Below are 26,766 nucleotides of genomic sequence, written 5' to 3'. Positions count from 1 at the left end.
TCTTTGGCTGGTGCAAGGACTCTCAGCAGAATCGGTGGCAGAATGCAGCTGAACACAATGCTGGACTCCTCTCAGAACTGGACTAAACTCGGGTGAGCTGTTTCTGATGGTGGTCACCGCAGCACAGCCACGCAAAGAGAGTCACTTGTCGCAGTTGGACATTCCGTCCTATCTCGGATCCTTTTTATGTTAGGACTCCGAAATCTCACTGAGGTAAGTCTTGTAGGACAAGCTGAGGAGCCCCCAAGTTCCAGGCCTCAACGCGGAATGTGATGGCGGCAGCACAATGACTCGGAGCAGGTCAGCCACAGGGCGGTCCTGGGGCTCTTCCAAATGCTCTTCTTCGCAGGGTACCGAGTAGATGTTGGGAATGGATGTTCCTCCCCTCCACGGGTCACAGCGCCCCTCGCAGGACTGCTGAAGATCAACAGCAAGATAAAGCTCTTCCATGACAGCAGCAGAAGTTGGCCGCCAAGCCTCTTTCAGATGGGTCACCGGTCTCCTCACGGGTCTCACAGCTGCACTGTAGTCTTGGCTCCTTCAGGTTTCTCCAGGGTCTCTCGAGTGGGCGCTGGGGTCCTCTTATTATCCCGAAAGCCAGTAAAGAGCAGAAACTCCCAATAGCAGAACTAGCCCCACACACACCAACAGTGGTGTTATCAGGACCACTGGCGGGAACACTCATGCATAACACTCAGACACACTGACAGCAGCTTGTGGATTGGGACCACACAATCCCAGCCCACATCCTGCCAGCAAACCAGGCTTATCTCAAAAGGGGTACATGTGAGCTGTAGAGCTGTTAGAGCTATACAGATGAAATTTGTCAATACAAGTAACCAAGTAACACTTGGTTTCAGTTATAAATAATTATTTTACATCAGTTTTAAATGAGCATTCTTTTTAAAAAAGCCAATGCTTTGTAACTGTTTAAGCCAACTTTGGAATTACTTTTCATAATCAATAACACTGGTGAATACTCTTTGGAGATGCTAATACATTTCTTTTACACCCTGAAGTGACTTCAATAACAAGGAATTCAGATTCAGGAAGGAAGGGTTAAGGAAAATGTAACTGTTAAAACAGTTTCTTATACTGCAAGGACAACTGAATCCTCCATTGAAATCTAGGTAAGCCTTTCCCAGCAGTAACCGTGTTCAACAAGCTACAACCTATGGAGGGACAAGCAGTGCCAAAGCCAATGGATTCAGAAAGGGGTTTTTAGGAAGCGAGGGCACATTCTATAGTTCTGATGCACTTCTTGGATAGAGTCTTTGACAAGGTTAAATAGTTCAAAGGAAATCACTGACACACAAGCTGTTGGGCCAGTGCAAAGGGGAGTTGAAATCAACTCAGAAAGTTAAGCATGTGCAAATCTCAAGTGAGACAGCACGAATTAAAGCACACAGGCAAGTACCCCCAAGCCCAAACAGTACCTCTGGTTAGAAGAAAAGTGGTCCAGCTGGATTCTGTCTTGCTACAGCCAAGCAGACCCTGGTTCCTGAGCCTCAATCGTGGGGACAAGAGGGTGGACGTCTGGAGGGCTCCTGCGGCAGTACTCTGGAGGGTCGTCGGCAGCTACAGGCTCTCTTCGATTCCGTGCACTTCACGGTTTCAGTGTTTCACAAACTGCACTGATTCAGATTGAATATCTCCGGTTGGACTTTCCTTGCTCCCTCAGTCCTGGACTCTGGTGAGGGGGACTATGGATCGGGATTACTTGCTTCTGGAGTGTCTTTAGGAGGCTGCTGGAGCTTTTCACCGGATTCGTTCCGTGGCAGACTTTGCACTCGGTTATGGACACTCGACGGCTGGCATTCGGCTTCTGCGGATTCTGCAGCAATGGCGAGGCATAGCAAGTCAGGGATTGCGCCAAAGTGGAGTTAATCTCTTGGTTAGTAGGTCACACTAACCCAAGGGAAGAAGTCGTCCTTCCAGAGCTTCTCTGTCGATACGAAAAAGGAGGTCAGCACAGCAGTAGGGCTTCAATGGGTAATTCAAGGTCCAGGAGGTTGCAGAAGGCTTCCCTTCACGATTTCTGCTTCAGATGTTTCTTCCAGTGGTTGAGTCTGCCTCTAGTCCCACAAACCTCGCCTTTTTAAGCAGGTTTTCCCATTCATGCACAGCCTAGGCTGTCAATCGCACAGCAGGGTTGCTGTCCTTTCAGGACAGCGAGCCAATCTGCATTGGTCTTGTTCAGGCACTCCTTGATGCAAAGTGCAGGGGAGGTTCGGGACCCTCTCTCACATCCTGTCCTTCCAGACACCCTGGAGCCAGGAGCGGTCTTTAGGGCTGAAGCTTGTCAATAGCAAAACACACACAGTGCTCAAATCCTGTCTCAACACAAAGAGTAAAGCCAAGAAAGATCTCACAAACTGAAAATGGCAAAAAAAAGAAGACCGGGGCCATTTTTAACAAAATGGGTGCTGTACTGCAGCTGACGGTTCAGCCTGCGGTAGAAAAGGACAATGGTAGTAAAAAAGTAAACCACTGCCACCAGCCACTTAAAGTCAGGGTCACAGAAAATGTTACATGAGAAAGTAGGAAAATGGGCTACTGAGTAACCCCTGCCCACCCCCCGCACCCCCCAGCACTCTACATAATGATTTGTGCTGGACCTACAAAGAGAAAAGGTAAGTAGGTTAAATTTCACCTTACTATTCTTGGTACAGTAGGTCACCCAAGAAAAGGTATCTCAGTGACACTGCACTGAGGGTGCTCTGTCTCACTATACAAAAAACAAGATGCCTATGGAGTTTGTCAGACTCCAAAAACTGTGAAAACATAATCCATTCCAAATCGGGGAAAAAACACATGAGGGAGTGAGAAAAAGGACCCACTCGCTCATGAGTTATTAAATCCAGCAAAAGAGTTGTGGTTCTCTAAGGTGGGAGGAATTTAGCACAGAAATGAAATTGTTCCCAACACAAACACACATAGCCCTCCAGTAGCGTGCCAAAACCTCTGCTTTCCCGGCCACTGGAATGCCATATAATTCCTGGCCCAAAGACGAAATGGCCAAAGGACAAGCAAAGGACCTTGTGGCGTGGCCATTTTTGGTTCCTCGCCATAGTTGGTAGCCAAACGCGGTAAGGCTAAAACGAAAAGCATCAAAACATGGTAAAAAGTCACTGCTGCCACCAGCCTGTCCATTTAGCACACCTAGAGTAAGCAAACATCCTCTGAGTGTTAGTCTAGGGCAGAAACAAAAGTTTACCCCATTGTACTTTATACTGCATTGTGAGATGCGTTGTACAATGATAACAAGTTACCACAAGTGATAACCAGTTACTAAAATTAGTAACCAAGTAACTAAGACTAAGGGAAACCATTTTTCCCAGTACAGACAGCCTGAAGGACATGTCGGTTTCCCCATAACAGATGAGCAAAAGACAGTGTAGTGCAGCTTAAGGCTTCAATGCACTGTAAAAAGTGTATGGATCAAGAATAAAAGCAAAAAGATTCGGGGTCCATTAAGATGGAAGGAAAGGTGCAGTAAAGGGAAATCTTTCATAAGAGCATCCAGCTAACTTTCCACAGCAATGGAAAAGTCTATCTTAATGTTTTTGTACTGTTTGTATCAACATAACATCTGCAGTTGTTTTGTATGAGTTGCAAATGCTCACAAAACAATTCACTGACTTAATTTCTTTTTTCCTTTTTTCAGGTTGCCCAATGCACAAACAGCCTTCACCTAGCGGAGATGCTGAAAGCAAAGGCTGTCCAGTTATGCCTGAGCATCAAGAAAAAGCTTATGATTATGTTGAGTGTCCTACCGCTGCACCGTCAAAAAACAGTGATATTGATCCCAGCAACATGGTACTGTTTAAGCAATCTACTTTGACTTCAAACTCTGATCCTTGTTTTGAAGTTGTATTCTCTTTAAAAAAAAAAAAAGGCATGATTCTGACCCGTGTGAGGGCGTGATGCAAACTAGCTGCATAATTAATATCCAGGCTTTTACCCATACTTATTGCCAAGGAACCTCTAGATTAGTTTTTACGATTTCAATCGTCGAGTGGTGCCTGCCGTGAGAAAAGGGATGCTTGTTGTGTAAAACAAAATGTTTAGTATCTTATTGCATCCCAATCTGTTAAGATGGGTTGGTGGCAGCAGATCTTTTTCGACTTATTTATTTTTAAATTAATCTAGCATGCACATTTGCTTTTAACCGCATAATGCCTTTTTTAGAGTAGTATATTCTCTAAAATGGCAAGGCATCGAGATGTTGCCCTGTCCTTTTGGCCATCTTGTCTTTTGGCCGCTTTCGTACCCTCTCGGGATGAATTTTCCATAGACTAGTCCTTTCCCGAAAAAGTCTCTTGCTTTCCTGAGCAAAGAGGCGGTATGTGCGTGTTGCCAGGTGTCTGGGCTGGATATGTCTGGTCTCAATCCACATCCTGGCCAAAGCGTGTCTGTTGCTGGGCAGATGTGGTGGCCGGAGGAGCAACAGCCAGTTTGAAAAGTGCAGATCGTTACCATGGGGAGAGTCAACTTTAGGTCAAATACAGGATAAAAGGAGGACTCCTGCCGTCATTCTTCAGATCGTTGTTGGCGCCAAGACCCCTTTGAAGAGGAGCATCTTGCTGAAGACCCGGAACTTGTTGTTGCAGTTATCCACCATAGTCGTCTTTAACCGTCTCTGCGAAGCCCTACTCCTTTACCGATCTCCAGAAGGCATTCATCAGTGCTTGGACCCAGGGACTGGTGGGAACAACCAGTCTCTACCCGTGCTCAAGGATTCTGCTCTTGAAAGCATCCCAGAAACATCATACCAGCTGACTTGTGTGCTACCTTGCTGCATCTTTCTTCGCTCTGAATTTGGACTTGGTACTCCGCAGACCATTGACGGGTGTAACTAAAGCCCTCCCCCTGCAGTTGCAGACCTCCAGCTTTTAAAGAAAGGCCTCACAAGACCAGCTTTTGTTTTCACCACAAGAGTTGATTTCAGCTGTTTGATCATGTTGGCCATCACTGATTTCCAACTGTATCGTGTCCGGAGGGTCCCCAGAGGTCATTGGCAACATGTTGGTTCTTTTTTAGTCGTGCCAGGGTTGACCAGCTGTCCAGTGCTAGGACCTGTCTCACCAGTGTATAAAACTGTCGACTACCCGGACCTTCATCTCGACACCTCTTAAGTGGGCCCTAAGTGAATCGGCGTAGAGGGGGTGAGTTAATATACCCGTTTCCACTCAACCGCCATAGGGTTGACAAGTGAAGTTCTAGTCCAGGATCCTCCTCTGTGCTTCACCTAAGTTGGTGGAATTGGGGGAGGGTTTCCTGAGAACTTTCCTTACATTTTTAATAACTCTTAAAACACTAACTGTGTATTCAGTTCTTAAGTCTGTAAAGACTGTTCGCCACCTGCAAAGGGTTTTATTGTGACTCTAAGGGCACTTGTGCCCAATCTCTTGTAGTAATGAAAGGACTTTTGACCCTTATAATTATAAGGCGCTGTATGGTGGTTCAGCTTTTTTTCTTTTTGTATATTCTCAGATTTGTATTGCTCGTCTCGTCTTTCCCTTACTTTACTACTCTACAGTGTTCTTTTACTGAACCAACTTTTATTTAAACGTAAAGGGTCATTGTTCTGTTGCCAGCACATCCAAAAGTGAAGGTTTATATATATATATATATATATATATGAGTAGTCTATGTTTAGTGATTTCCTTACCTGTGGTTTTTAATTGCTAAGATTTGCCTAATGGCTAAATATAACAATGTTTTTATACATTCTGAGTGCTCTGTGTGGGCTTAACTGAATCATTCACCACTCTCTTGCAAGACTTGATGCTCGGTCACATTACCTTGATAGTTTGGCTAGACAGTGTTATTTCCCTCTTCACCAGAATAGTGTGGCCCCTCAGAATCTGTCCATAGGGATGATTCTCGAAATCTATCTTAATGTGTTGTTGGGTGTCCTGACCCACGTTTGGACTATTATGCTGCAACATTTGGTGCTGTGGGCTTAGAAAATCCAAGATGGCCGAAAAAGCCTACATTGCGCCAGAATCCAGGAAAACCGTGCAGTTTTGGCGCACCCCAAAATGTTCCCCTGACCTGCCACCCACCAGTGCGGGCGTGATGGGCCAGGAGTGCCATGGGTGAAATGTGTGCCAAAGGAAAAACAGCAGTGCCGGTCGGCTCAAAAAGCGCTTTGAAATCACCTTTGTTTCTCTGAAATGCAAGCTAAAAATGCCTATTTTAAACATTGCAAGATATTCAAAAATCTCAATGAACACCAGCAGACAGTTGGCAGTATGTAGTCTTGTGTGCATACAAAATCTGGGGAAAGAAAGAGCCGAAAATAATGTTCATAATGAAACTGGCTGAGCTGTGGATGTCAGCAGCCTAAGTTAAGTTGGACTGAAAGACACTTAAATCTAAATGTTTAAAATAAATGATTGACCTACTGTTGAGTGTCACATAGTTTGCAACTGTTAAATGTCATAGTTTTGAACTTCGAATCAGCGTTCTAGCTGCATGTGTAAAAATTGTAAGTTTGATTTGGATGAAGAAAAACTGGGAACAAAAGTGACATTTAGCTAAATCCTGGCTTAAAGAGAGTGAATTCTGCCCGGCAACTACCCCCGACAGGAGTTGAAACTTGCTCAGCCACTCTTCCCAGGCCTGGCTGCATTCTGCTGACCCCACCAAAAGGAGATGACACCTCCCTGATTGGATTAGGGGAGGAGCAGCTGGGGACTGCAGGAAACTGAACAATGAGCCTTCCTTGGCTCAGGCAAATGTTAAATTGCGGGGGGTCGTAAATGGCTTCCTCTTGAGAGAAACGGGGGAGGAGCAGTGCCTCTGTGAGCAACTTGAGTTGGAGGAAGTGGACAAACCAGAAATTCCACCATGTGCTTTGGGAAACCACACCTCTCTGGGCCAGAGCATAATTTCAAAAAGATGGATAATTCATAGTACGGACTTGTCAAAATTATATAATTAATATCATTATTCTTGTGATTTTTCTGTGCACATTTTAAGAGGTGTTAGAACTCTGTACCATGTTCTGAGGCAAAACCCCATGAATTATGGAGATTGCAGACACAGGGTTCACACTAGAAAAATTAACTGGAATATGTGTAGAAAGGCGGTGTACATCTGTGTCATTTTTGGTAAAAATCCAATATTGGTAAACCAACCAAAAAGCGCAAAATGTTGTCATTTCTTAATCCATGCTCTTAGAAACATCAGAGTTGGAACAGAAACTACCTTATGTGATATATGATGTGTGTATGTAATGTCAACCACTGGGGTATGTGGGAAATGTGTTTAGTTGTGAAAATGATTTTCAAAGGTAAAAGCAAAGGGGAGTGTTCTTTCTGTATGCCATAAAGATGACACCTGATGACTCACTGCTCCCTTCTCAAATCAGGTCAAATAGAAATCCTTGACCTATCAAATCATGAGTGGGGTGGGCACAGAAAGTTAGCATCCACACCCATTTTCAAAAGACATAAAAAGAGCCACTGGAAGCCAGACAGGGAGATTCATTTTCCAACCTTCAACTGAATTCCTGCGCAGCACGCTGACGGAGAACTCCAGAAACCAGAACTCCAGAGATCCAGACTAACTCCAGAACAAAAACTCCAAAGAGCTGAACTCTTCAGCAGGCCTCAAAATCTTTTGCAAACTATTCAACCGCCAGGCTGTGTGGTTTGCTGCTTGCTAAGAGTCCTGTGTATCCAGAACAGAACCAGTACCCAGAAAGCAGTGCTGTATCCAGAGAGACCACACCAGATCGTTGTGAGCAGAACCAGAGACCCAGACCAGACCGCTGTGAACAGAACCGGTGCCTGATTGACCCGCCGAGCAGAGAGAACCACAGCTAAACTTGTTGACCAGATCCGTGACGAGGCCATTCCTTTCAAATTTATAGTGTGAGTACCCAGCTAGAACTGTGCAGAACCCATCTCTTAGCTTAAATTAATCTGATTCAAAACATTTGAACCGATCCAGAACTGCATCATAGAATCAGGTGTCCCTTCTCCGATTTTAAACCTGTAAAAGTGTCATTTGCCATTTTGAATCATTATTTCATTTCTGAAAAACGACCTTCATAAATTCGTCCGTATCTCTTGAACCGTTTGTGCTAGGAACGGAATTTAACTTTCATTTGGAAGCTAAGATTCCCAGCTTACCAACAAGCTCTAAACTTTCTATTCATTATACTTTTTCCATAATCGCGCTCGACGCACTCAGAAAAAGTGCCGCGATTTGCGATTTGGCTCAAATTTCTTCACTTGTCAAAATAGCAGCTTCTTGCTTTTCTTTGCTGAAATTCGTTTGCAACCTGACAATCATTCATAGAGCATTGCTAAAGTGATCCTGAACTAATTTAAAGTAGCTATCACCCACCCCGAATCTCTTATAGGGAATTAAAATCATTTTTAGCATATTTTTCCCTTCTTTGCATACCACATTTAAAGTACTTTGCCTGTGTTTAAAATCATCCCTGTGATCTAAGCTTGCTAGGGGGAACTGAATTTGTATTGTACTGTGATTGTATTCCTGAAGACTGTGTGTTACTTCCATCTCCTTACATTGCATAGGGGGGGGGGAGTGAATTGTCAGAGAAAAAGTCATCATATTATCTTTTGCTGAAATCATATCTGTACTGCCTTTTGTTCATCTTTGCATCTCCTTGAAACCATAAAGCATTCCCAGCTACCTTGTTCTTTCCATACCAACTCCTAAGTGATAAAATAAGTGTGCTAGTGTAAGATTATCCATTGTTGATCAACATCATATTCTTAAGTGTGATATCAAATATTAATTTATTATAAAAGTGTGATATATATATTGTTAAATTTTCAATAAATCTTTTAATTTGCAAAACGAACCTACTTCTTGGCTCAGTGGGGTCAGGGGGATTCTAAGAGAGGGGCGTTATACAAGGGTTCATCATCCAGATTATAACTTGTCATAAAAATATATAAATAAGGGCTTCCCTTGAGCAATCCCAGACAAGGCACTGACTTAGTGGGAATGCTTGATTGGAGTCATTAACAGAGTGGGGGCTCGTCCGGGATTCTGGATTAGATGTATCACTTGTGCAGATTAATACAGTGTGCTAACTGACAGGATATATAAATTCTGTTGGATCACCACGGCGTGTTACACTGTAAAAACACCCCTCAAAGGAACGCTCTAAGGAAACGGTCTGTTTTGCAAAATAAAATACAAACTTCTGTAAATCAGGAAGGAAATCAAGTTCCAGAATGACGACCTTGGTAGATATCAAAATAGCCAGAGAACACCTCTTGCATAAGCTATTTGTAAGAGGTGAGTGGGCTCATCAGGACCAGGCAGTCTGGTTGCAGGCAATCGCACCCCAGATCACTGAAACAGGGTCAGATATATGGAGAGATCGGGGTCCCTTACATGTGGCCCTGAGTGAACTATATATGGCCCCTAAGGCCAAGGATGAGCACAACAAGATTGCCAGGGTAGCAGCATATTTATATTTATATATGGGAGCCATACAGGACAAATGTGCTGAAGGCCAAGATCTGGCAAATAGGCAACTGATGGCTTCAGAGAAGGCCCAATCTGACCTGGTCTCTTCCGAGCAGAGGCTGCACAGGAGCCAGGAGTCAGAAAATGATAGTAGACAGTACATCATTAAAATAAAGGAGGATATGGATATCCTGCAACAGGAAAAGGCTGACCAGGATACCAGGATTCTGGCTTTGCAGAAGGAGCACCAAGACAGTTTGGACTCCTTACTGCAGTGCCAGAAAAAGCTGGAGCAACAGATCAATTTCAACAGGGCATGCACAGAGAAGGTAGCCACCCTGCAAATCCAGCTAGACGGAGAGAAAGAGGAAAGCAATAAATTGATTTTGAAAGACATGGATACCCAGGCAGAGTTTGATGAAGAGCGCCAGAAAGCTGGTGCCCTTCAACGGCAGAGGGACGACCTGGCGGCACAGATGCAGGCTCTTGCTCAGGAAAGGGACACCTTAGGCCAGGAAGTCTGCCACTTAAAAAGAAAAATTCAAGAAAATCACTTGGCCTCCAGGGACTGGGTGACCTCCAAAAAGAGCATCAGGACTTGTTAGAGCACACCAGGAGGGTGGAAGATGCTCTGGCAAGAAAGGAACAGGCCAGTAGGGATGGTACCCAGGAGGTAACCACCCTGCAATAAAGACTGGCCCAGTATTCCAGGACCAATCGGGAGGCGCAGAGAGAAAATGAGGCTCTCTGTCAGCACAATGATAGGCTCCAGCAACAGGTAGCCATGCAGGAGAGACTGATAGTCTAGTAAGGCTTTAACTGAGGAACTGAAAGCGCAGGCTCTTGCATTGCAACAGGGAGCAGGGGCTGACAGAGATGAAGTTCGCTGGGAAAGGGAAACCCCTGAGCATGACCTCAGGAGCCCTAGTACCAGAGGCTTTCTCTCCCAGTCTTTGGACTCTGCCACCCCCATGTGCCCTGGCGCACATGAGCACAGGGCCACAGGGCAGATTACTATCCAGCCAAAAGTATGGGGTTCATAGGCCAGTACCTCCCAGGAATGGATGGGCGGGCATCCGGGTATGGGCACCTAGCACAGTGCAGTTTAGTGGGGAACCCCAGAAAAGTAGACCCACTAAGGGCATCCTAAAAACCTCTGCCCAGTTAGGTCAGTGGAGGGGGGGTACCCATCAAATCCTGGCAGCAAGGAGGGATCTGAAGACTCCTCTAAGTGGCCCAGGACACAGGAGACCAGGTCCCCACATTCTGCCAGCCAATCCCAGGCTCGCAGAATCCGGGAAAACCTGGAAGATCAGACGGGCACCTCTGGGAGCAGTGCCTCTGAGTCAGAGGATGAGTGGACCAGGGTTACCCGAACCAAAAAGGCCAATAAGGCAAAAAAGGGCCTTGCTTAAGGACCCCTTAAAGCAGATCAAGGCAATAAGGAGTGTCATCACGCCTTATCACAAGAACGCCAAGTATTCTGTTTGGGAACAATTGGAGCTTTATGAGCAAATGATGGAGACTTTCCATTTGAAGGACAGCAGTAGCTGCATCCAGTACGTCAAATGGACATTCTCCCCAGAATACTCCAGTTTCTTTGCGGGGCTGGAGGACCAAAATCATTCAAGATGGTCCACCTATAGGGCGGCCATCTTGAAACATTTTTCTGTTCATAGAAATCCTCAAGAGGCCCGCAAGGCAGCCTACAATTTGCAATGTGGGGAGGATCAGGCCCCGCAAGAATTCATGCAAGAATTGAAACGTACCTTTGCGCAGACCACCAGAAGGGTGCGCACAGACAGCAGAGAATTCATCAACACATTTTTCCATGCTCTCCCCAAATACATAATGACCCAGCTCGTGAGAGATTTTCACGAGAAAAGATCTTTAGACTGGGTCATTGAGCAAGCCACCCGCATCTATGAGGTGCAGAAACCAGTGGAAAATAAGAATCGGCCCAAAAACCCCAAAACCAACAGCACCCCTGCTGCTGCCAAGGTGGCAGAGGTAAAGGTTGCCCCCATTTTAGATTTGGAGATGGGGGGGGGGGGACCTAAAAACCTGCCGGCACCAAATAATTCTAAGCCCAGAAGGCCCTCAGCCAGTCACAGACAGGGAGTCAAGGAGGTAGTCCCGCAAATGAGGTCCCTCGCTCCTCTGACTATGTAAGTGCCCGCTATAAGGGAAACAGTCCAATCTTGGGTTATGTGTGGACTCCTCTGGCCCAAGTGGGGGATCCAACCAAGCGCCCAACCCAGGGAACTTCCCTGCGTACTTCCCCCAGGGGGTCAGAAATTCACCAAATCCTGGGCAGAACTTGTTCCCCAGGTATCCACCCAACTTCCAGCCCCAAAACCATCCATCCTTCTTTCCCCAATTCCCTGAGCCCAGACAACCTAATCCGGGAGAGGGGAGGCCAAGGGTTAGAGGGGTACCCAAATCTTCCCAACCCCGGGCACTACCGAAGAACGGATCGCTACCCTTCCCGGGATCAGCCCAGGGGAGAAAACAGAACCCCGTATCAGCCTGAGCGGGTTTCCCAATTAGAGCGCCAGGTCCAAAATATGGCATAGGATCTGGGTCACATACTGAGGGCTCAACAGAACCCTCAGATGAGCATGCCACCGCAGAATGCCCCAAACTCTGGGCCTGGTGCTCCAGAACAATGACGGGGGCAGCACCCCGATAACCCACCGGTTCCCAGGGAAGAGGCACAAGTGGAAGGGGGGTGTAAAGCCTTGGAGGAAGCTTCCTTCCCCACTTGTAAACAGCCCCTGGAAACCCAGGAACCGGAAACAAAATCTCCTACCCCTGGAAGTCTGCCACCCAAGGAGCAGAGAGGAGGTAGGAGAAACAAAGGACCCAAACAGACCCATTTTGTGGAGGAGGTACAGGTCTTCCAATTTGAGGGAGTGGGATCCTCGGAGGATCCTGGGAAAAGGATATTCTCCTTCAGAGATGGGAGAACTCCTCCCAAGGAAAAATGGGTCCCAAGGGATTCCAACCTAGACTGGGTAGATGTGGGGATTGAGCTGTCGCCGCCCATCATTCTATCCCAGAACCAACAAGACCGAAAACCCCTGGTTCAAACCCATCCTGGTGACTGCCTCCAAAAAGGGGGGGGCGGCCCAGGACCGGAACCAGGGGAACTCGAATATCCTCTTTCAAGTTGCCAACTTTTTCTTGCAGATTCCCAAGACTCTCCACAGAATTCTGCCCAAATCTCCTCTCCCAATGTCCAAAACCAGAAAATTAGCCCAGCAGTTGTCCAAAAATGTGCATTATCTGTGCCCCCTTGAGGAGAAGGAGGGAAGATACTATGCCCCGGTTCAAGTACAGGGGCAGGGTACGATTTTGGCACTGGTGGACACTGGATCCCAAGCGACCCTTCTGTCCAAAAGGGCCTTTGATTAACTAAATGCAGGAAGGGGGGAGAATTACCGAATTCCTCTCACCTCTCATCCTGGACAACTCCAGAACTTTGAAGGGAAAGAAATTCCCGTCGAGGGGACTGCAGATTAGGACATCAAAATTGGGCAACACAAGGTGAAACACCCGGTCATAGTAGTGACTCCAGAGGACACCCCTTGTTTACTAGGGAATGACCTCCTGAGAAGGTTGTCACCCCTAATAGATTGTGTAAACAAGGTCCTCTGGACACAGACTAGCCGACCAATAAAATTAAAACAGAGTGTCAACCATGTTAGTTTAAATGGCACCTGCCACATGGTTGAACAAAAATCTGACCAAGTAGAATTTCACTTCCAGAACAACCAAATTCCAGACGTGACAATAATAGCAGTAGGATAACAGACTGGTGATGGGGGTCCTCTCTATTTCTGAAAATCAACCTTCCTTCCAGTTTAAGGTGGTATTCCACACTGGAAGGAAATACTCTGAAATTATTTACTAATCCACAATCAGACATTCCCACTCTGATAGTCCAGAAAGATGTGAAATCAGCTCAGAGCCTGGCTGATATTCACCAAATTGGAGAGCAGTTGTTCATCCCTGTTCAGTTAAATGATGGGAAGGACTCTGTTCTCGCTCGAGTGTGTATGAACAACGGTAAGAGCTTCATCAGCGAAGCCATGTTCCGACAACTCCCAAAAGATCCAGCCATTCCCACATTCAAACTGATAGACAAATGGAAAATGGACCTGGAAGCACCCAATTCCAAACATCTCCTGCCAAGCAGGTGTATGCTCAAAATCTCCATTGGCAACAAGAGCATGGTCCATAATTGTTGGGTCGTGTGAGACGTCACTGCCGCCTTTTACTTAGGCAGTGATATTCTCAATCGCTTTGCCATCAGTTTGGACCTAATAAACTTCAAAGCTTGGTCCCGATTAGCGGATAATCCCATGGGCTTTGATGATCCAGAAAAAGCATTTAGGTCAGCTCAATTGCTACCTTATGAAGTTGAAATTCAGGTTAAAGAGGAAGTCACCATCCCAGAAAGGACCCGACAATTCTCCCTGGGAGTGAAAGTTAAGAGGACAAAAATTGAAAAACCCTGATTCTTATATTCATCTAAATGCTTCTCTCCAACAGCAAGGGTTGGGGGTAAACCCAACACCATTAGTCAACATAGAACATGACACCATTCCAATAGAGGTGGATAACAGCGACTTAGAGTATTACTGTAGCCGCGGGCACCATTATTGGAATGGCGGTTGATAACCGACATTTCTCCATTGATTTAGGAAATGAACTGTTAGGACCAATCCCCAAGGACTGTTTTGACAGTGAGGACAATACAACACCAGACAGGATCTTTACCCAGAATGGGGGGAACTTCCTGGGTTACACTTCTTGCCCGGAAGATGTGACCTGTGACTTCAGAGGGGATGAGGTGATTTTCCAGGTCCATGAGGGCTGCCTTTCCCACCTGAAACCTCCAGTCCAAACCAGCACTCTGACCAGGGGCTTCTCCACCCAGCTGGAGGAGGCCGCTTAGATGGCAAAACCAGAAGTCTTTCCAGGCTTCAGGCAGATGGTGGAAGAGAGTCAACCTAGCTGATGCCTGTGTGACTCTGGAACAGAAGCAAAAGTTGAAACAAGTTTTCTTGGATTTCCAAGCTCTCTTTGCGGTAGATTCATATGACTGTGGTCGCACCGACATCCACACAACAACAATTCCCACGGACCCTGGCATGACTCCAGTGTTTGAGAAGCAATATCGCTTGCCACTCGATCAATGGAGTCCCTTACTGAAATAATTAAGAACCTTGAGTCCCAGGGAATAATCCGTCCAGTAAACAGCACCTTCAATAATCCGGATCTGGGAATATTGAAGCCAAACGGCCAGTGGAGAGACTGCGCCGACCTTAGGGAGCTCAACAAACTGGTCCATACTTCCCGATGGCCTCTGCCCTACATTGACCAAGGGCTGGCCCAGATTCAGGTGTCACAGGTATTCACTACAATAGACCTGATCAATGGATACTGGACTGTGCCTGTCAGTAGGGAGGAGCAATACAAACTGGCTTTTACCTTTGGGGGCCAGCAGTACACATGGACCCGGACTCCCTTCGGATACCTCAACTCCGGCAATGAGTTCAACATTTTCCTACACAAGGCCATGCCTGACCTGGGTGCAAGGGGTATCCTGGCTTATGTAGATGTCCTCATCAAAAGTTCATCTGTGGAAGAACACATAGCGGAGATCCTTTATGTTCTGACCCAGTTGAGGGCCGCCGGGGCAAAACTTTCCTTTCAGAAAGCACAGTGGTGTAGAACCCGTGTTAATTTCTTGGGGCATGAGATTACTCCTCAGGGTCTCTGTCCCCAGGAAAAGAAAGTGGAAGCCCTCCAAAAATTGAAGGATCCCACAACTCTGCGGGAACTAAGGATCCTCCTTGGACTGACTAATTACAGCAGAAAGTTCATTGAGGGCTACGCAGAGATCACTAGACCCCTGATTCATCTCTTGAAGGGGGGGTCAAGTGGGAATGGGGTCCAGAACAAGCCTAGGCAGTAAGACAGCTCAAAAGAAGCCTCTCACAAGCACCTGCCTAGCTTACCCTGTCAGAAACAAGGAGTTTTTCCTGGAGACCGGGTTCTCTAATACGTGCTTGACGGCAGTATTATACCAAAAGCATGGCAAGGTCAATAAAGTAATCTCCTATGCGAGCAAAACTTTATCCTCTGTGGAGGAAAAATTCAACGATTGTGAGAAGGCACTCCTGGCAACGGTGTGGGCATTGAAGAATTACCACCAGTTCATCCAGGTGGAACACATCATAGTGGAGACTCCACACCAGCCTCTGCAACATATCCAAAGTGACAGAATCCGAGCCGGAAATGTGAGTAATTCCCGAATTACTTCCTGGATCCTGTCAATGCAAGGCTTTCCTGTGGAGGTCAGATATGGCCAAAACAAGAAGAGTCCCCTCGCGCAAGGTCTGGCTGACTTGCATGATTGTGCCAGAGAAAACTGTCTCGAGGACGAAAGTCTAAAAATCAAGGACAACATGGAGGCATACCTTAATTCCCCACACAAAGTCTTTGAAGAAGACAAGTGTGAGGGGATGCCCACTGTTATGTGGATGGATGCTCTTACCATGTTGACAATGGGGAGAAAGAATTGGTGGCCGGTGTAGGGAATGCATGGGTGAATGAGTCCCCAGGACCCTCCGCTGGGTACAAAATTGGTCCCCGAAGTAGTCGGGTGGCAGAATTGATGGCTGTGCATCAGGCCATCCTCAATGCTGTCCAACATCAACTCCACAAACTGCTCATAATCACAGATTCAGATTATGTACGGAACGGGTTTGTGGAGCACCTGGTTAATTGGAAAACCAGAGGCATGTTATGTGCTAATAACAAACCCTTGAAACATGGGAAGTAATGCAAAACATTGATGATCTGGTCACTTTGAATGGGATGACCATCTACTGGAAAAAGATCAAGGGTCATTCCAAAGTAGAGGGACCAGACAAAACTGGAAATGACTTAGCTGATCAGCTGGCCAAAACTGGGGCCATCCAAGGGGATCTAATAGAGATTGAGTCCCTGTTGGGGGAAATCCAGGTCACTGCTATCACTAGGTCCCAGACAAATGATCACAATGATCTTTCAACTGCACAATGGAGTAAGGAGACCCCAGATGCTGATTTGATTACGGCTCAAAAGGGGGATCCAATAATTGGTAAGTTTTTCCAACACATTGAGGACCCTGAGAACTTTCCCCTGACGGATACCGATTACATTGGGAAGGAGGACCTTAGAGTGTTGATGAAATGTCCAAAGATGTTCCGAATCCAAGACGGTTTGTTGGTAAGGAAATCCCAAGCTGGCCATGATCAGTGGGTGGTTCCTACATCATTCGGAAGCCTGATGTTAAGTCACGCCCATGATGCGGCCAACGCCGGTCATAGGGGGTTTCAGATCTTGAGAGGTTGCATACTGGCCACACATGGGGCAGGACCTCGACCAATACTTGAAGGGGTGTCTTGTGTGTGCACAATTTCAGCCAACATCCCTCACACTAGGCGCCTCTCCAAAAGAGGGGGATCACACTGCCATGGTCAGATTTGCAAATCGACTTCATAGGCCCCGTGATTCGCTCCTCTAGGGGAAACAAGTACATGTTGACTGTGACATGCGTATTTACCAAATGGGTGGAATGTCCCCAGCCCCAAACTGCAAGGCAGAAACAGCAGCTGCCCTGATGCTTAACCACATCTTTTCCCGTTTTGGTCTACCTCAAAGGATTGAGTCAGACAGAGGTAGCCATTTCACCAGCGAGGTAATGACAAAGATGTGGGAGATACTGGGGGTCAAAAGGAAGCTACATATTGCTTACCGGCCAGCCTCTTCTGGTGCAGTGGAGAGATACAACAGAACCATTGTGAGCATATTAAAAAAGTTTGCTGCAGATTCTGGGCCAAGTTGGGATATCCGATTACCTCTGGTCCTAATGGCCATCAGATCTACCCCTTCATCTGCCAAAATGTCACGATTTGAGTTGATGACTGGATGTAAGATGGTGCTTCCCCAGCATTTGCTCTACAGGACCCAAGAGCAGATGTTGATAAATGCCTCCACAACTCATGAGTATTTGGATAATTTGAGGAAACGCCTCCAACATGCTTTTGCCTATGCTCAGCGGAATCCAGAAAGATCAGCTGATAGCATGAAAACTCGCTATGATTTGAAAACCACCAGGAAGGAATATAAGGTGGGGGACCGGGTCTATCTATACAATTTCCAAATGAACCAGGCCAAACGGCGAAAATGTTTGCCTACATGGAAGGGACCCTTTGAAATTATAGACAAGATCTCCCCAGTTGCATACAAGATCCGCATCCCCAAAGGTAGGTTGGTGGAAGGGAAAGACAAGTGGGTCCATATAAATCAGTTAAAGTATTGCCATCCCAGGCACACTCTGCAGCAACTGGAGGAATCCTCTGGGGGCCGCTCCAGAGTAATTCAGTTCCAACCCTAAAATATCCCACACACAGTCTCTAAAATATTATGATTCTTAAATGCCAATGTATCCTGTTATATCTTGTTTTTAAAATGAGACTGCAAAATGTATCCTGATGTATAAAATGTATATGTTCGCCACACCATTAATAGTGGTGGAAAAACGTCTAGGAATGTGTATTGCCGCTTTGCTTTATCATCCTAGGAGAGATGAAAGCATGGAGACTGACCAAGGAGGATGACCCGGGGACCGGGAACAAAGATCCGAGGGGCCCGGGGTACCGCCCAATATTCCCATCAGGACCGGCATGGACAACCGATCGATCCAACTGGATGGAGGAAAAGATGCTGAACTGTGCCATCTACGGAATCGGAAGAAGATGATGCCGACATCTCAGCGGTGGATCAAAACATCCTTTGCACCCGACTCCCCCTCGACTCGAAATCAAAGCGCAGTCGGGCGGGGGGGGCTTGTTGGGTGTCCTGACCCACGTTTGGGCTGTGGGCTTAGAAAATCCAAGATGGCCGAAAAAGCCCACATTGCTCCAGGATCCAGGAAAACCGCGCAGTTTTGGCGCACCTCAAATGTTCCCCTGACCTGCCACCGACCAGTACGAGCATGATGGGCCAGCAGTGCCATGGGTGAAATGTGTGCCAAAGGAAAAACAGCAGTGCCGGTTGGCTCAAAAAGCACTTTGAAATCACCTTTGTTTCTCTGAAATGCAAGCTAAAAATGCCTATTTTAAACATTGCAAGATATTCAAAAATCTCAATGAACACCAGCAGACAGTTGGCAGAATGTAGTCTTGGGTGCATACAAAATCTGGGAAAAGAAAGAGCCTAAAATAATTTTCATAATGAAACTTGCTGAGCTGTGGATGTCAGCAGCCTAAGTTAAATTGGACTGAAAGACACTAAAATCTAAATGTTTAAAATAAATGAGTGACCTACTGTTGAGTGTCACATAGTTTGTAACTGTTAAATGTCATAGTTTTGACCTTCGAATCAGCGTTCTAGCTGCATGTGTAAAAATTGTAAGTTTGATTTGGATGAAGAAAAACTGGCAACAAAAGTGACATTTAGCTGAAGCCTGGCTTAAAGAGAGTGAATTCTGCCTGGCAACTTCCCCCGACAGGAGTTGAAACTTGCTCAGCTACTCTTCCCAGGGCTGGCTGCATTCTGCTGACCCCACCAAAAGGAGATGACACCTCCCTGATTGGATTAGTGGAGGAGCAGCTGGGGACTGCAGGAAACTGAACAATGAGCCTTCCTTGGCTCAGGCAAATGTTAAATTAGGAGGTCGTAAATGGCTTCTTCCTGAGAGAAACGGGGAGGTGCAATGCCTCTGTGAGCAACTTGAGTTGGAGGAAGTGGACAAACCAGAAATTCCACCATGTGCTTTGGGAAACCGCACCCCTCTGGGCCAGAGCATAATTTTAAAAAGATGGATAATTCATAGTACGGACTTGTCAGAATTATATAATTAATATCATTATTCTTGTGATTTTTCTGTGCACATTTTAAGAGGTGTTAGAAATCTGTACCATGTTCTGAGGCAAACCCCCATGAATTATGGAGATTGCAGACACAGGGTTCACGCTAGAAAAATGAAAATTTACTGGAATATGTGTAGAAAGGCGGTGTACATCTGTGTCATTTTTGGTAAAAATCCAATATTGGTAAACCAACCAAAAAGCGCAAAATGCTGTCATTTCTTAATCCAAGCTCTTAGAAACATCAGAGTTGGAACAGAAACTACCTTATGTGATATAAGATGTGTATATGTAATGTCAACCACTTGTGTATCTGGGAAATGTATTTAGTTATGAAAATAATTTTCTAAGGTAAAAGCAAAGGGGAGTGTTCTTTCTGTATGCCATAAAGATGACACCTGATGACTCACTGCTCCCTTCGCAAATCAGGTCAAATAGAAATCCTTGACCTATCAAATCATGAGTGGGGTGGGCACAGAAAGTTAGCATCCACACCCATTTTCAAAAGACATAAAAAGAGCCACTGGAAGCCAGACAGGGAGATTCATTTTCCAACCTTCAACTGGATTCCTGCGCAGCACGCTGACGGAGAACTCCAGAATCCAGAACTCCAGAAACCAGAACTCCAGAGAACTGTCAGGTACTGTCAGGTTGGAGTGACAAATTCTTTACATACAGTATCATATTCTCATTTACATTGGGCCAGGGGAGACACATATTTAGTATAGAAAGGTTTTAGGAAGTTATTATGGGTTATATTTTTAAACAGCCAATTTTGCCCTTAACCTTCATTGCAGTCTATGGAGATTGCCCCAAGCCAAGATGGAGGTTCTCAGTCTAAATTCTGATTGGCTGGAGATTGTTTATAGGGAGGACAATAAACATTCTAAACTGCCTTTCATCTTCCTTGCCCAGCTGAGAGGTTGTGTGCCTTGTTGCTCCTGCTTAACTTTGTCAAGGGTGACAAGTTTCTAGCAGTTGAGCGAAAGATCTGAAAGTATAACAGGAGTCGTGTTTGGAGTTTGGTGGAGACACAGGACAGGAGTCAGAAACTTCCATTTTTTTCTGAGAAAAGAAGTTTTCAAGTCTTATTCACAAGATAAGTGACTTTCCAGTTTTGTTGAACTTTGTAAAAAGGTTATATTTATCTAAGGGATTGAAATCGCAAATCTGTATCTAAAAAGATTGAAGCGCGTACGTTTGTTTTATCGCTACGTGTCAAATCAAACTAGTGCGTGAGTTTTTTGTCCGTTACTTTGCGCCCGCGCGTGTGTCTCTGCGCGTGTGTGTACTTTGAACTCGCGTTTACTGTTCGTTTACGCAAGGGTTTTTTCTGCGTGATAAAATAAGCGCGTTTGTATTTTGCGCGTGTACGTATTTATTCTTGAGTTGGACTTTAGCGCGAGTGCTTTTTACCCGCGAATTGAATTGTCAGCGCGTGTGCGTATTTCCCGCGACTTGGAGGAAAGCGCGTGTAATTTTTATCGCGTCTTGGACTTTAGCGCGAGTGCGTTTTACCCGCGAATTGAATTGTCAGCGCGTCTGCGTATTTCCTGCGACTTGGAGGAAAGCGCGTGTAATTTTTATCGCGTCTTGGACTTTAGCGCGAGTGCGTTTTACCCGCGAATTGAATTGTTAACGCGTGTGCGTATTTCCCGCGATTTGGAAAAAAGCGCGTGATTTTTTTTTTCTTCCCGCGGTTTCTGGCTTTCCACATGAAGATTCCATCGCAAGTAAAATTCGTTCCTGAGAAAAAGACTCTCTACAAAGAAAATATTAAAAACAAATACAAGCACTTAAAAGAACTTCCTAAATCTTACTTGAAGACCTTGTTCAAGAATCTTCGAGTTGAGCAGACTAACTACAAAGTTAAATTACATTCATGGACCTACTGCGAAGGCTGAATTATCTATAAGATTCTGGTCCACAAGTAAGGAAGTCTTGACTGATTTTCACTTCTCTGGGCATTCTGAAGAGAAGAACCAGGTATGGTTTTTAAACTATTTTGGTAAAGGATTTAGAGTTTAAGGTTAGTATAGTAACCCATGAGTAATGAGGTATATTGCATGTTTATGTTTTAACTACAGGTGAAGAACCAGCGAGTTGATAGCTTCCAGCCTGGTGTTTGTTTCTTTGTCCCTTCCCCCTTTCCCCTGAAAGTGAGGTAAACTGAGCAGTTATATTTATGTCAGCTCAGAGTGCCACATTTTGGGTGGATTGTCGGGGGTTCAGCAGCTTCTGCAGACACCAGGTTCTCAGCATGACAAGATCCAGACGAACTCCAGAACAAAAACTACAAAGAGCTGAACTCTTCAGCAGGCCTCAAAATCTTTTGCAAACTATTCAACCGCCGGGCTGTGCTGCTTGCTAAGAGTCCTGTGTATCCAGAACAGAACCAGTACCCAGAAAGCAGTGCTGTATCCAGAGAGACCAGACCAGATCGCTGTGAGCAGAACCAGAGACCCAGACCAGACCACTGTGAACAGAACCGGTGCCTGATTGACCCGCCGAGCAGAGAGAACCACAGCTAAACTTGTTGACCAGATCCATGACGAGGCCATTCCTTTCAAATTTATAGTGAGAGTACCCAGCTAGAACTGTGCAGAACCCATCTCTTAGCTTAAATTAATCTGATTCAAAACATTTGAACCTGTCCAGAACTACATCATAGAATAGTGTGTCCCTTCTCGATTTTAAACCTGTAAAAGTGTCATTTGCCATTTTGAATGATTATTTCATTTCTGAAAAACTACCTTCATAAAATCGTCCGTATCTCTTGAACCGTTTGTGCTAGGAACGGAATTTAACTTTCATTTGGAAGCTAAGATTCCCAGCTTACCAACAAGCTCTAAACCGACTTTCATTATACTTTTTCCGTAATCGCGCTCGACGCACTCGGAAAAAGTGCCACGATTTGCGATTTGGCTCAAATTTCTTCACTTGTCAAAATAGCAGCTTCTTGCTTTCCTTTGCTGAAATTCGTTTGCAACCTGACACTCATTCATAGAGCATTGCTAAAGTGATCCTGAACTAATTTAAAGTAGCGATAACCCACCCTGAATCTCTTATAGGGAATTAAAATAATTTTTAGCATATTTTTCCCTTCTTTGCATACCACATTTAAAGTACTTTGCCTGTGTTTAAAATCATCCGTGTGATTTAAGCTTGCTAGGGGGGGAACTGAATTCGTATTGTACTGCGATTGTATTCCTGAAGACTGTGTGTGTTACTTCCATCCCCTTACATTGCATAGGGGGGGGGGGTGAATTGTCAGAGAAAAAGTCATCATATTATCTTTTGCTGAAATCATATCAAGTTTATTTCTGTACTGCCTTTTATTCATCTTTGCATCTCCTTGAAACCATAAAGCATTCCCATCTACCTTGTTCTTTCCAAACCAACTCCTAAGTAATAAAATAAGTGTGCTAGTGTAAGATTATCCATTGTTGATCAACATCATATTCTTAAGTGTGATATCAAATATTAATTTATTATAAAAGTGTGATATATTGTTAAATTTTCAATAAATCTTTTAATTTGCAAAACAAACCTACTTCTTGGCTCAGTGGGGTCAGGGGATTCTAAGAGAGGGGCGTTATACAAGGGTTCATCATCCAGATTATAACTTGTCATAAAAATATATAAATAAGGGCTTCCCTTGAGCAATCCCAGACAAGGCACTGACTTAGTGGGAATGCTTGATTGGAGTCATTAACAGTGTTTATAGGGTAATTTAGGGACGGATTACATTTACTTTACATGCTTAGATTTAAAGGCCTAATAAAATAGTACTCCTTTGTTGCTTGAGTTATTTGAATACTTGTGAATTAACTAGTAGTACACCCGCCCATAACTACTGAAGTCTGCCTTAATGCTCGCTCCACCCACCTTGATACTGTTAATTAACTAGGATGGCCTAACAGAACAATGTCAGACGCTGGTTCTGAAAATACATTTTAACACATGTTTTTGGGACCTGGGTAGGGATTTTGTGTGGGCAACGGGCTATGTATTCCTGAATGATGGCACAGCAGTATCCATTGCATGTCTTTTCACAAGCAGGGTGACATGCTGTGGAACAACGGGCAGGTGGGCAAACCTGTGTGTTGGGATGAAATTGGCAAAGCATAAATGAATTGGCTTGAGACGAATGAAAGAAGTTGTTCTACCGGGGAGGAGGAATTTCCATTTGCAGCTACCCATTTCTTCTCTTGTGTCAATCTGTGTCTTTGCAGCAGACTCAGATTTTCCTATGCAAGCTATAGAGTCTGAGGTATCTGCCAGGGCGTCCCCCATTGCCGTTTATATATTATTTGGCTCTCAATTGTATATTCTACATGGCACGTGGTGTTACAATAGGAGAAACCTTAGCTACCTCTGTGGAATGTTATATGTCCCTGGTCTCTGACATCTGCTGGCACTGAGGTCATGCCAACATCAGTTAGTGGCTGAGGATAGGGATGTTTACAGTAAAGCTCCTGTTAGATAGCACTTGCTCTTATTTTGAAGAGCAAGCCCCTATATTTGTTTAAGCTTTTCCATTGAGCATGTTAGTATATTTTCACCTCCCAGCAGAGGCGGATTGGGTAGGGGGAAAGGAGGCAATGGACCCTCAGGCTGGCTGGGCTTTCCTCCCTCAGTCAGAGCTGCAATATGGGGGAAAGAAAGAGCATCCTTCAGAATATAGCCTACCTCCTAAGGAACAAAGCGCTGCAAGGCCTGCTCGGCTTCTGTGTAGATGGGGTTGAGGCACTCTTGTTGAGTTCAGCAATGTATCTGCTCCTGGCTGGCCCCCCATACAAGGGCCTCACAGGTGCATGTTCATACTGCGACACATTTTTTCCCCCACCATGTGCCATTGGTCTATTACAATCCTCTGCAGCATGTCATGCCTAGGATGTGAGTGTCCATAGTTTTTCCTCGCTTCATTCTGTAAGCATGCTTCTCCTGTGTTCTGGTGAATGTCTTAATCACTAGTGAGTTTATTACAACTAGCACCCTGAATAGCTTTTGTGAAGTTTACTACACAGGCTTTCTACAAATGGCTATTGTATTGTATTTATATAGCGCCTTAATCCAGGGCGCTTTACAGTTTAACAACAAGAATACATCAAACATGGAACAGTAGAAGCAACAATATACATGAATCAAACCAAAAAACAGTATGTAGAACAATTTGCATATGAGAATGAGAAGAGGAGGGGGATGGGGAAGAAAGGATGAGGGAGAGAGATATGGGAGTAAAGTAAATAGTAGGAAGAGAGGTCATAGGAAAGAAGGGGGGAGATGAAGAAAACTAAGATGGGGTACTAGAGGGAGAAAGGGAGGGAGAGAGAAAGGGGAAAAAAGGGGAATAGGGTGTCAGGGAGGGGAATGAAGGAGTGCTTTCAAGGAGGAACGGAATGAAGAATAGGTAGGGATGGAGCAGATAGAAAGAGGCAGGGAGTTCCAGTGTAAAGGAACGGAAACGAGAAGAAGCACAAGGGTGGTGGGGGAACAGAAAGTAAGAAGACATCAGCGGAGCGAGAGGGAGTGTGGAATGAGAGAGGAGAGATATGGAGGGTCAAGGTCATGGCGAGATTTAAGGACCAGACAAAAGAAGTGAAATTTAAATTTGGGAGTGGAATGGAAGCCAGCCTAGGTTAGATAGGAAGTTAGAGATGGAGTCAAAGGGAGAGAGAAGGCAGAGGGTACGGATAGCAGAGTGGTAGAGGGATTTGAGGGGGGCAAGGTGGGAGGCAGGGAGACCAAGGAAGAGGGAAGAACAATAGAAGAGACAAGAGAAGATGAGGGAGGAGATTAAGAGTTTGGTAGCATGAAAGGTGAGAGAGGAATGGACTTTGCGGATATTAAAGAGGTGGTAGCGACATGCGCGAGAAGTAAGGGAGATATGATGGGGGGGAAAAAGAGAGGGGAGGATCGAAGTTAATGCCTAGATTACGAGCATGGGTGGAAATGGGAAGGTTAGAAGGGGGAAAATGAATGAATTTAAGGAGGAGTAGTGGGGGAAGGAAGTGTCTTAAAGGGAAAGAATAATACTTCAGTTTTATCCGTGTTAAGAGAAAGATGGTGAGATGACATCCAGTTTTTAATGGTGGTAAGACAAGAAGAGAGCTTTAGATGTAGGTCAGAGGTAAAGGAAGAAAAGGATAGATATAGTTGGGTGTCATCAGAGTAGAAATGGTGAGAGATCCCGAAGGAGGAGATGATGGGGGCGAGGAGTGAAGTGTAAAGAGGGAATAAGATCTGTTCCCCCAGGACAGATCCTTGGGGAACGCCATAGTCCAGAGGGAAGGTAGGGGAGGATCGTTTGTTTGTGGTACTCACGTTTGGGCAAGTTCAAAAACACACAAAGGAAGTTGTAACATTCAGGTATTCATTATTAGTAGACTACGAACTGAATGGGTCATTCAGAGTTGAGTAGGTGCATTTTTTTTGTTCTTAAATACTGCTGAAGAACGTTGCCACCTCCCCAATGGCATTTCTAGAAATCTACTAAATTCAAGAGTTTAGCATTGATGGGCGTGGTATTTCTGGAATGCCTCCAAAGATATTTTAGAAAACCCCACCACTGCCAGAAGTAATGTAAAACTTTTTAAACATTTTTTTTCAGCCATTCATGTTGAGAATGAGATATCGGCCTTGACCACACTTTCCACCCGTTCTCATTAGCCCTTTGTCAAAAACGTTGCTGTATCGAAGGGAAGCACCTGCACTTACCTTCTGTATAGTAAAGCACAATTTTAAACATTTGGGGCCAATTTGGATTTGTTGCCTTTCCCTCTTGGGTAGAGGTTAAAATAGGCAGACTTTCTGCAGGAAGTCAGTCTAAAATACTGCCACTGGTATTCCTATGGAATACCGCTGGTGGAATGATCAAACCCTGAATTGGGGGGGATGGTAAAATCACTGTTATTTACCAAATAATGCAGATTTTACCATAACCACCAAGTCTGTGATCGTTGTTAATTCTCTTGTCCAGAAAACTCTTCTGCAACCAACAAAAGACACACCTGCAATTTAACAACGTGGCCTCCAGATAAGTGTCCTACCAGGCCTTTTTACGCATTAAAATCTTATAAATGGAACCCCTTTTTTCTTTCTATGCGAATGATTTACACACTAGTGGAGTGCAGAGGGCAGTACAAAGGGCAAGTGACTTGCCAGAAACCAGAGCAGATGTTCTGCATGGATGAAATTGCAGACCGTAGAGAAGCACTCTGAAAACAAGACATTTGCTTGAAGCTGTGTGCACTGAACCAGTGAGATGATAAATGGTTTCTTTCTGTTAAACGTCTTGTGTTTTGTGTATGTAGATTTTCATGGAGAGCATATTTATTTTCTTAGCAGTTTGGGGTCCTAACAGTAAACC

General features: G+C 45.1%; 1 protein-coding gene across 3 annotated transcripts in view; it reads left to right on the top strand.

Annotated features, from left to right (window-relative positions):
- HCCS (holocytochrome c synthase) overlaps positions 1-26,766 on the top strand; it is a 338,093-nt gene that overhangs the window by 126,374 nt on the left and 184,953 nt on the right. For all 3 annotated transcript variants that reach the window (XM_069641282.1, XM_069641281.1, XM_069641280.1), the window contains exon 3: positions 3,668-3,819. In XM_069641282.1, coding sequence (XP_069497383.1) covers positions 3,668-3,819 — 152 coding nt within the window. The remainder of the gene's footprint in view (positions 1-3,667; positions 3,820-26,766) is intronic.

This window comes from Ambystoma mexicanum, chromosome 1q (genome assembly GCF_040938575.1).
Source record: "Ambystoma mexicanum isolate Mex_15411 chromosome 1q, UKY_AmexF1_1, whole genome shotgun sequence".
Classification (NCBI taxonomy): Eukaryota; Metazoa; Chordata; class Amphibia; order Caudata; family Ambystomatidae; genus Ambystoma; species Ambystoma mexicanum.
Note: the sequence above shows the minus strand (reverse complement) of the source record. Positions and strands in the feature narration are given on the sequence as shown.